Source organism: Carettochelys insculpta, chromosome 22 (genome assembly GCF_033958435.1).
Source record: "Carettochelys insculpta isolate YL-2023 chromosome 22, ASM3395843v1, whole genome shotgun sequence".
NCBI classification, from domain to species: Eukaryota; Metazoa; Chordata; order Testudines; family Carettochelyidae; genus Carettochelys; species Carettochelys insculpta.
Genome location: NC_134158.1, coordinates 4,471,305 through 4,482,348, shown reverse-complemented (window position 1 = coordinate 4,482,348; position 11,044 = coordinate 4,471,305). Strand labels below are relative to the sequence as shown.

Here is an 11,044-nt window from a genome sequence, read left to right as displayed (position 1 = left end):
ACAGGTTAGGATTTTTTGGCCACTGAGGAAACGAGATTGGCTCGGTCTAGCCAATAGTCGTGAGGATTGCCTGGATTGACATTCTTGTCCACAGGGCGGGATCAGAACGGGCGACCAATGGCAGGGAGGGCCGAGCCAACTGCTCAAAATCGGACGGGGATTGGTTATTCTAACGACCAATGGCGGATCGGGGAGGCAGGATGACAGCCAATGGGGGAGCGGGGTGGGGCAATACAAAAGCGCGCGGAACTGGGCTGCAGCAGAGGACGCTGGTTGCGGTGAGGCGCTGCCGCAGGGGTGGGGGTGTCGGTTGGCCCCCGCGCCGGGCCCGCGCTGGGCGAGGGATGAGCTGGGCGGGGCCATTGACCGCACGAGGCGCTGCCGCGGGAATGCCCGGGGGAGGGGGCTGAGCTGAGGGGGACAAACGCCCCGCCCCCCACCGTGGCGCTGGAGCCCGAGGCTGGGGGCGGAGCTCCGTGTCTGGTTCCCGCCTCTCCCGGGGGGCGGGGCCGGAGCCGGAGCCGGAGGGTTTTTCCTCTCCCCGCCCCAGAACGTTCTCGGCGGCGCTGGAGCGGCCCCGCCCGCGGGGGTGGGTGTGAGCAGAGCCCGGCGCTGCCCCTCCCCCACGGGCCGGTCCCACCCGCAGCGACCCCCCCAACCCCTCGGGCCGGGCGCGGAAGGGGCGTTACTGCAGCTCCGGTCCCGACCCCGCCCGCGAGCCGGGGGGTTTCTCCCCCCTCCGGCCTGTCTGCCGATTACGTCACTTCCTCTCCACCGGCCCTGGCCCCGCCCCCGCGCTCAGCCTGGCCGGCGCAGCTCCTACTGGAGGCGGGCGGGGTCCGGGGGAGCCGCGCTGGGACTCGCCGGCCGCGTGTGCGGCTCCGGCAGCGGAGGGGTTAACCGGGGTCCGACGGGAACGTCCTGCGGCTGCCCGGAGCCCCCCGAGCCGCCGCCAGGTGAGGGGGGGCCCGGCCGGGCCGGGCCGGGAAGTGACTCCACCCCACCCCCCGTTTGTGTCTCGGACCCTCCGTGCGGGGCCCCCCCTCCCCGCGCCAGCGCCTTCCCCTGGTCCCGGCCGGGCCGCCCCGTTCTCCGGCCGCTCCGCCTCGTCCTGCCGCCCGCGCGGCCCCGCCCCGCCCCCCCCCCTCGCAGCGGCGCCTGGTTCGCCTCGTGCTGCGGGCGGCTCGCGGCGCTGGGCCCCGCGGGGAGCAAAGAGGCGCCGCCCCAGCGCCCCGCACTCGCCCCCGCCCGGCTCCGGGGCGTCCGGAGAGGAGAGGGGGGCGGGGGCGGCCGCGGGGGCTGTGACGCGGGGCTGCTCCCTTCCTCCGGGCTTGTCCCCGTGGGGTGTCACTAACCACGTGACGTGTCCGTGGGACACACTCCAGTGCGCAGCAGTGCTGGAGCTCAGGCCGCGTCCGGAGAGAAACGAGGACGGATTTGGGATCTGACTTGTGCGAGGTGGTTCTGAGAGACTCGAGCGTTTCCCCAAATGTGCGTGTGCAGCACGTGTGCCCCAGGGAGCGAGTGTGGGGAGCCGGGGGATGCGGAGCGGCTTCTATCCCTGTCTGAAATGTCTCCATTGCTCTTCTCCCCTGCCAGGTGCAGAGCCCCCATGTCTGGCTCCAGAGCAGCCCCGGACCTGCAGAGACAGAGCGAGGACATGGCGGTGGCGGCGGAGCTGGTGACCTTGGAGGAGGTGTCTGTGTGTTTCTCCCAGGAGGAATGGGGGCTGCTGGCCCCGGGGCAGAGAGCCCTCTACAGGGAGGTGATGCAGGAGAATTACCAGACCGTGCGCTGGCTGGGTGAGGAGTCCTGTCCCTGGGGGTGTCACAGGCTGTGTGGGCTCCGCAGCAGCTGGGTTGGCTTTGGTTCAGGGTCCCTCCCTGCCCCTGTCCCCAGTGTCAGGGGTGTGAGCCCCAGGAATCACTGGCTCCCCTGTGAGAGACTGTCCCCTCCACGGTCCCTGCCAGGGGAAGCAGGTTCAGGGACATGGCAGTGGTGCTGCTCTTCCCACAGCCCAGGTCTCCGTGTGCTTCCCACCATCTGCCTTGTCTGGATGTGTGAGTGGAGGGGCCCAGGCAGGAACGGCAGGTACCAGAGCTGTGGGGCTGGGGCCGGCTGCTCTTCATGCCTGTAGGGCACCCCTGGGGACAGCGTACTGCACCCCTGCTAGCACCTACCATTTAGGGGGAGTTCTTGAACAATCAAGCACAAATTCCCAAACAGACACACCAGCTCTCCCATGTACAGTAGTTTGCTTTCTCAGAAGTCACTGGTGGGTACCAGACGCAGGACAAACCGGTTATGAGTAACGTGTGCCCCAGTTTGGATGCAATGTTGCTCCCCGTAGGTCTCATAACACACCTCATCCAGTGTCCTCGGCCTGCATTGATATTGGGGGTTTTGAAGATAGTTGGGAGGTGCCAGCTAGGTCATGTGACAGCTGGTGGGGCCAAACCTGGGCAGTGGGTAGTAAAACTGTGAAGGCAAAAGCGCAGCTAGAATCTCAGCAGGAGGTTGTGGGGGAGGCAGAGATGGGAGATGTAACTAACCCCCTCCAGCTGCACTTCTGCCATTCTCCTTCCCGCACCGAGGGAAACGCACTGGGTGCGGCTGGAAAGTGAGTCAGCAACAAGGCCGTGATGCAGGAGGAAAGTGGTAAACTACGCAGAGAAGCTGCTGCTGGCAGAGTAGAACTGAGGCAGTCGAGAGGGAGCCCAGCTGCAACAACAGCCACATCCCCCAGAGAGCAGCACAGCCAAACACCGCCATGGCCGGCTGCAGGAACAGCAGCTCTTGTGGGTCGCTGGCAGGGCCCACCCAGCCACAGGCAAGCAGGGGTCGCAGAACAGGAGCCTCGGCAGTGTCTGAAGCAGCCAGCCCGGGACTCGGACAACTTCCTCTGCCTCCTGCTGGTTCAAGTAGTTCATCAGAGCCAAAGAGCTGGAGGAACCAGGTCCCAGCCAGGAGCTTTGTGGACAGAGCCCTTGGGGAGCCAGAGCTCTGCCAGAGCCTCTCTCTCCAAGTTCCAGTGATCTGCCCTGTGGCAGCTGCAGTCTGAGCCGTGTCTGCGGGCCTCGGTTTCGGCCCTGCCAGCCCTCACTGAGCTCACGTTTTGAGTCCAGCAGAAACACAGAGAAGTCCTGTGGCATCTTACAGACTAACTGATGTTCTGGAGCATCAGCTTTTGTGGGAAAGGCCAAATTCACCAGATGCACCAAGTGGAAATTCCAGAGGCCAGTAGAAGTAAACAGGCACAAGAAGAGGAGGGAGTCCCACCAAAGAAGAAGGCCAGAGTCAATGAGAGCAAGTCTGTCATGGAGGATGTAGCCCATTTCCAGCAGCTGATGTGGCGGTGTGAAAGCCAGAGCAGAGAAACTGCTTTTGCACTTGGCCAGCCATTCCTGGTCTGTGTTCAATCCTAAATAGATGGGGTCACACTTGCAAATGAATTGCAGCTCTGCAGTTGCTCTTTGAGGTTTGCTTTCGACATTTTCACATTGCAGGATGGCTACTTTTAAATCTGCTCCTGAGCGTCCCAGGAGGTTTTGTATGTTACTGTTCCTGGTATCTGATTTGCATCCATTTATTCTTTGACATGGAGACTGTCCAGTTTAGATGTGCAGGCGAATAAGCTCCGCTGGTTAAAATAAAATTAGAATATAAGTGGAGATACACATGTAGATCTGGAAGGGACCTCAGGAGGTCATCTAGTCCAGTCCCCTGCCCTCTTCGCAGGACCAAGCACCGTCTCTGACATCTATTTGCCCCAATTGCTCAATGGCCTCGTCAAGGATTGAACTCACAACCCTGGGTTAACCCTGGGTTAAGCAGGTGTGGTAGTGTCATTGGTGGGTAGAGATGGCACGGAGGTATGTGGAATGGTGTGGTTTGTGATTTACAGTGTTGTGGTCTATAGTTGCTGGTGAGGATTTGTTTCAGGTTGGTGGGCTGGCTGTAGGCGAGGACACGCCTGCCTCCCAAGGTCTGTGAGAGCAAAGGATCGTTGTCCAGGATGGGTTGTAGGTCCCTGATGGTGCATTGGAGAGGCTTTAGTTGGGGGCTGTAGCTGATGGCCAGTGGTGTTCTGTTGTTTTCTTTGCTTGGCCTGTCTTGTAGCAGGTGACTTCTGGGTACACGTCTGGCTCTGTCAATCTGTTTCTTCACTTCCTAAGGTGGGTATTGTAGTTTCAGGAGAGCCTGGTAAAGGTCTTGAAGGTGTTTGCCTCTGTCTGAGGGATTGGAGCAAACGTGGTTGTACCTTTAGTGCTTGGCTGTAAACAGTGGATCGTGTGGTGTGCCCTGGATGGAAGCTGGAGGCATAGAGGTAGCATAGCGGTCCTGGGGTTTCTGGTATAGGGTTGTGTTAATCTGACCATCACTTATGTGCTCAGTAGTGTCCAGGAAGTGGATCTCTTGTGTGGACCATTCCAGGCTGACGTTCTTGGTGTGGAGACTGTTGATAACACAGTGAACTCTTCAAGAGCCTCTTTCTCGTGGGTCCAGATGATGATGATGTCATCAATGTAGCTCAAGTAGAGGAGGGGCACCAGGGGTCAAGAGCTGAGGAAGTTGTTCCGGGTCAGCCATAAAATTGTTGGCACAGTGTGGGGCCAGGCGGGTGCCCATTGCAGTGCCACTGATTTGAAGGTATAAACTGTCCTCAAATCTGAAATACTTGTGGGTGAGGACAAAATCTCAAAGTTCTGCCACCACTTGGGCCGTGGCATCATCAGGGAAACTGTTCCCAACAGCTTGAAGTCCATCTTCACGTGGGTTTTTTTGTGTAAGGGACCTCTACATCCATGGAGGCCGAGGCCAGCATGGTGTTTTCAGGAAGATCACCAGTGCCTAGCAGTTTCCTGAGGAAGTCGGTGGTGTTTCAGAGAGAGCTCGGAGTGCTGGTAACATAAGGTCTGAGTCGAGAGTCCCCACAGCTGGACAAGGCTGCAATGAGAGCGCCAATGCCTGAGCTGATGGTGCCTCCAGAATGTCTATATTTATGGATCTTGGGGCTCTGGGGGTGTGTCTGTGCAGATCTGTTCCTGCGCTTTTGTCAGGAGTGTCTTGAGCAGACGGTGCAGTTTCTGTGTGTGCTGCTCAGTGGGATCAGATGACAGTAGCCTGTAGAAGGTGGTATTGGAGAGCTGCCTGGGAGTCTCCTTTTCATGGTCTGACCTATTCATGATGAGAACAGCAGCTCCTTTTCCAGCCTCTTGGATGACAACGCCAGAGCTGTTTCTGAGGCTGTGGGTGACATTGCATTCCGCACGGCTCAGGTCCTGGGACAAGCGATGTCGCTTTCCCACAATTTCTGCCTGTGCACAGAAGCGGAAGCGCTCTAGGTATACGTCCAGTCTGTTGTTTTGATTGCCAGGAAGGATTCCATGCAGAATTCTTCTTGTACTCGAGGTGTGATGGTGCCTGCAGGGCTGTTCTGAGTCTTGTTGAAAGTATTCCTGGCAAAACTGGGGCAGGGTTCCAGATCCCCACAGAACTGTGTCATGTTTGTGGGGGTGGTGTGGCACAAAGAGAGTCCCTGAGATAGCACAGACTCCTCTGCTGGGCTGTGTGTGTAGTTGGATAGATTGACAATGTTGCCGGGTGAGTTACGGGTACCACTACTGTGGCCCCAAATGGCAAGTAGGAGGTGAGAGAGTTTACAGTCCTGTAGAGAAGAGCAGCGGGCGTTGTAACTCTCCTGTCTCCTTTCAGTAAAGTCCAGCCACATGGGTGTTTGTGTGGGAGGCTGGTTTTAAGGAGAAGCTCCAGACTTGAGAGCTCCTTGTGATGTTTCCCTGTTTGCTGCACAGGATGCTGAACAGGTGGTTCCTCAGGTCTGTGGGAGTGTGCGACCAATCTCTCGACACAGTCCCTGCAGTGTGTCGGTTGCAGTGAGTGTTTCACCTTCAGCCCGTTGGGTGGGACGTCCATCCATTTGCACTTGGCGAGGAAGATGGTGTCTGTATCTGTGCAGGTTTTTTCATGGGTATGATGGCTTCCCGCTCCACGTGGCTAAGTTCAGTGCCTGCCTGGTGCCAGGCATTGGGCGTAGCTGTGTTAGTTTTATCCACAAAAACAACACCAAATCGAGTGACTTGTTTGAGCTGAGTGGTCCTGTCCTGCCCTGGGATGCGGGGGGTGGAACAGGTCAAGGGGGAGGCTGAGTTCTACCCTAGAGAGTGCAGCAGAGCACTCGGCTCCCCCAGGAATGAGCTGGGCCATTCCCGAGGCAGGGGTGAGGCACCTGTACCCCAGGTGAGTGTGACATGGGATCTTGTACCATCCAGAGCCCGGCCTGTGCCTGGTGGGGAAGGAGCCTCTCTGGGTGGGCGGCTCAGATTCAGGGACTGGAAGAAGTAATGGCCTGGACCTTCCTGAACAAGATCAGCACTTGGTTAATTGCTCCCCAAGCAGGATTGCCAGCTCCCAAAGCTGATGTGATCTCCTGGGTGGAGCGAGGGGAGGCGCTGGGCGTCCCAGATCTCCAGGGCGCTGAGAAAGGGGAGATCATCAGTGACCCCCACACAGGTGAGCAGTGAGCTAAAGAGACTCAGAAACCGATTTCCGTGTCCTCCTAGATGTCACTTGGGCCTTTTAATCCAGACTGACTGAGCCTTCAGCCTGTCTTCAGTTCCAGCCAGAGGGTGGGAGCAGGGCTGGGGTCCCTCTTCTGGGGAAGGGTTGTGAGGAAGGAGGAGCAGCTCAGTTCATGTTATTTCAGTCTTTCCATCAGCCGTTGGCTGCATTTCCCCTTCAGAGTTTTCCTTTGAGCTGTTTGGTTCTCTCTGTGTCCCAGCAGGTGAGGTGATGCTGCTCAAGAACAAGGAGGAGAATCTTCAGCTGGAAGAACCAGAGCAAGTGGCCTCCTGTGGGATATTCCTGGGAAGCTCTGAAGGTCGTGTTTCTCCGAGTCCTGAGCACAGAGAGACCTGTGAGAGTCAGCGTAGCTCAGAAAGGCAGCAGGGAAACCATGCAGGGGAGGGGCAGGATAACTCCAGCCATGGGAGCAGAGGCGTGAGAAACACTGAAGAGAGCGAACAACAGAAAACCTGTGGGGGAAGCTTCAGTCTTAACAGTCTTTGTACCATCCACACAGGAGAGAAGCCCAATATCTGCCCTGACTGCGGGAGAAGCTTCCAGCTGCGCTCAGGTCTTATTAATCATCAGAGAACCCACACTGGAGAGAAACCCTTCCACTGCTCTGAGTGTGGGAAAAGCTTCTCACGCTCCTCAAGTCTTAAAAGTCACTACAGAATCCACACAGGAGAGAGACCTTATAGCTGCCCTGACTGTGGGAAAAGGTTCAGACAGAGGTCATGCCTTGTTTTACATAGGAGAACCCACACAGGAGAGAAACCCTTCAACTGCTCTGAGTGTGGGAAAAGCTTTCGGCGAAACTCGCACCTTCTCACTCATCAGGTAATTCACACCGGAGCGAAACCCTATCACTGCACTGCCTGCGGGAAAAGCTTTCGGCGAAACTCACACCTTCTCACTCATCAGGTAATTCACAGCGGAGAGAAACCCTATCACTGCACTGCCTGTGGGAAAAGCTTCAGCAGGAGTGAAAACCTCGTTAAACATCAGAGTATTCACAGAGTGGATAAACCCTTCAACTGCTCTGAGTGCGGGAGATGGTTCAGTGACGTTTCCGGCCTTGATAAACATATGAGAATCCACACCCGGGGAAAACCCTTTCCCTGCTCTGACTGCGGGAAAAGCTTCAGTCAACGTTCATATCTGGTTGACCATCAGAAAACCCACACCGGGGACAAACCCTTCCGCTGCTCTGACTGTGGCAAAAGCTTCGTGCGGCTTTCAAAACTTACAAGTCATTGCAGAATCCACACAGGAGAGACACCCTATAACTGCCCTGACTGTGGGAAAAGGTTCAGATATAGGTCATGCCTTTTTATGCATAGGAGAATCCACACAGGAGAGAAACCCTTCAACTGCTCTGAGTGTGGGAAAAGCTTCTCATGCTCCTCAAGTCTTCGAAGTCATTGCAGAATCCACACAGGAGAGAGACCTTATAGCTGCCCTGACTGCGGGAGAAGTTTCCAGCTGCGCTCAGGTCTTATTGATCATCAGAGAACCCACACTGGAGAGAAACCCTTCCACTGCTCTGACTGTGGGAAACACTTCTCATGCTCCTCAACTCTTAGAAGTCACTACAGAATCCACACAGGAGAGAGACCTTATAGCTGCCCTGACTGTGGGAAAAGGTTCAGACAGAGGTCATGCCTTGTTTTACACAGGAGAAGCCACACAGGAGAGAAACCCTTTGACTGCTCTTACTGCCAGAAAAGCTTCAGTCGGAGAGGGGGCATCCCCAGCCAACCCCTTTCTCATGTGGTGGTCGTCTCTTTTCTGTGTGGCCCCTGAGAAGCCATCCCGGTGCAGCCCATCCATTCCCTGGCACACCCACACCCCAGCCTGGCTCTAAGTTACAAGAAGAGAAAGCTGCAGACCAGAGTGGGTGGTCCTGGTTCTTACCATTTAGGAGTTCTCGACCAATGGACAAGCCCAGACCCAGACAGACAGACAGACACTCCCTCGCAGAGACTCTAGAGCGGATCCCCATGGGAACAGATGGAATTAAAAAGGCACCTGGGCAAGTAAAACGATGCAAAACTTCCTGTACAAATGAGATGAGCAAACGTTGCTGGTTCCTCTGCCGTTGTCTGGGCAGTGTTTGTCGTCGCCTTTGCGCCCCGGGCACGGCAGCGGCAGTGATCATTGCTCTGTTCCTTCCTCTCTTTGCTTTGGCAACACTCACTGTTATCAATGTCGGCTGACGTGGAGATGTGCTGACGTGGTCGCTGCCTGGGGAGGTCCCCTAAACCGAGCAACACAGCGTAGGAGCCCTGCCCTGAGCAGTCAGCAAGGCCCAGCTGCCTTTTAGCAGGGCTGAGCAGAACAGCCAGTGCACCGGTGGTTTGCCCTGGCACAGGTGCGGTAACAGACACACAACCAAAGCAGTGTGGGCTGGGAGAGGGGAGGGGCTACTTCTCTCAGGGTGGGGGAGGGGGATGCAGGCCCACCCACTCCACTGCTCCCCAGCCCGGGGCCCGAACAGTAGCTCCTGCCAATAACCAGTGAGTTTTCTCCCAAGCAATCAGCTCCAGCCCCGGGCTGTGGGGCTCCCCAGCCCCAGTCAGGGACCTTGCAGCCGGCTCAGCTCCAACTGCAGGGCTGTGGGTCTCCCCTAACCCCAGCCGGGGAGCCGGGGGCTGGCTCGTATGGGTGGGGAAGTCCAATCGCACAGTGAACAGTGGTAAGTGTGTCCCCCTCGTGTTAGTGAGTACTGGTAAGTGAAGCACTTGTTAAACGAGGGGTGAGTGTTAGTGCCACTTGCTGGGTGTGTCTGACAATCAGATGCAGATATTCTCGCGCTGTGAATTTGAGCACTAGGGTGACCGGATGCAGAGCTCCAGCTGTGCCCTGGCTGGTGCGGAATGAAGAAATAATCCCTTCCCTGGCTCTGCTGGCAGTGCCCCGCCCAGCGTCATCCCACACGCCCTGAGCCTTCTTGCTGCACATGCAGCTCTCAGCCGCTGTGATCCCCAGGGCCTTTTCTGCAGCCCTCTCCCTTCGCCAGGCGGTCCCCAGCCAGTGGTGCTGGGCTGGACGAACCCCAGGGAAGTGCGGGATTCTGCACTCGCCCTTGTTCAGCCGCTTCATATTGAAAGAAGCTGAAGAGCAGCACAGAGTGAAGTGAGAGCGGTGCCACGGTCACACTGGAAGCCTGGTGCTGAGCCAGAAACTGACCTCAGCTCTCATTCAAACAGCCACCCGGGGTCACAGGGAATGAAGAGAACAGGGCAACTTCCTGCTACCCGTTCCCTGCAGTCCAAGCTTCTGGCTGGTGGGGGTTTAGGGACAGCCAGAGCAAGAGGTTGTGTCTTGGCCAGCTTGTCTAATAGCCATCGCTGCTCCTATCCTCCTCAATGAGCTACTGAGCCCTTCTTTGAAGCCAGTTACACCTGTGGCTCTCACGCCATCCTGTGGCAGCAGACGCCTAGATTGGGTGAGAGAGTATTTCACTATTGGTTTTTTAAAGTCCTCCGAGTGTCGCAGTGCAACGACCTCCCCACTTGAGTTTCTTTGTTTCTACTCCATGCAGCTGACACACTGGTTTTCATCCGCGAACGCTTCTGCAGAAAGAGATGTTAGTTTTTAAGGTCCTAGAATACAATCTATGGAGCTGCACATCTCGCAGAGCCAGAAGGGACCTCAGGATGTCACTGAGTCCAGTCCCTGCCCTCAGGGCCAAACAATCCCTGACGGGCTTTTTTTTTTTTTTTTTTTTAATTATTTGTCCGAGAGCCCCAAATGGCCCCTCAAGAACTGGGTTCACAACTCTGGTTGTAGCAGGCCAATGCTCAAACCACTGAGCTCTCCCCACGCTGGGCTCTGCCTTGCTGCTTCCTTTTGTTCGCCAATGTGTGTGTTCTCCATAGTGCACATCTCTGAAAAGGGGCCCAGAACTCCAGCCACTGCTACCGCTGCCACCACCAAAATGCCGGGCCCTGGGGCACCTGCCTCCTTTGCCACCCCTGTCTGTGGGGCTGCCCCTGAGCAAAACCAGGAGAGGGATTAAAGGTGCTGGGTGGTCCTGGCTTGTTCTGAAAATCACCTTTCAGCTGCTGAGCTTTTATGTTCACCATGGGGCATTTCTGCTCTTTTCATTAAAATTCCACTTGCTAGTTGGGGGCTCCAGTGAAGGAGGTTCCAGCAGTACCTGGGGGGGGGGTGTGGCAGGCTGGGGGTTTTTGGGGAGCCAGGTGGGGTGGGTGTTGGGAGCAGGCTGGGCTGGAAGGTGCGGGGGTGAGCTGTGGGCAAAGGAAATGTTTGGAGTAGACCAGAGGGTGCAGGGGGAAGCTGCGGAGCGTGACTGGCTGCAGGGCTGTGGGTGCCCTGCCACGCAGCCAGAGCTGCTTTGCAGCAGACAGCCACAGCTGCCCTGACACGCGGCAGGAGCCACTTTGCCATGTGCAGCTGGAGGTACCAGTGGCTCTCATGGAGGAGGTGGTGGCTC

General features: G+C 57.1%; 1 protein-coding gene across 2 annotated transcripts; it reads left to right on the top strand.

The window, feature by feature from the left end:
• The first annotated feature begins 808 nt into the window (after window positions 1–808).
• LOC142024792 (uncharacterized) lies at window positions 809–8,974 on the top strand. 2 transcript variants are annotated; one of them, XM_075017014.1, is made up of 3 exons: window positions 809–956; window positions 1,600–1,802; window positions 6,800–8,974. In XM_075017014.1, the coding sequence occupies exons 2-3, from the start codon at window positions 1,613–1,615 to the stop codon at window positions 8,386–8,388; spliced, it is 1,779 nt and encodes a 592-aa protein (XP_074873115.1). In that variant the 5' UTR covers window positions 809–956; window positions 1,600–1,612; the 3' UTR covers window positions 8,389–8,974. The 2 variants fall into 2 exon arrangements, with proteins under 2 accessions (XP_074873115.1, XP_074873114.1); XM_075017013.1 differs by lacking the exons at window positions 809–956; window positions 1,600–1,802 and adding an exon at window positions 5,236–6,531 and having other exon boundaries at window positions 6,803–8,974.
• The last annotated feature ends 2,070 nt before the right edge of the window (window positions 8,975–11,044 follow it).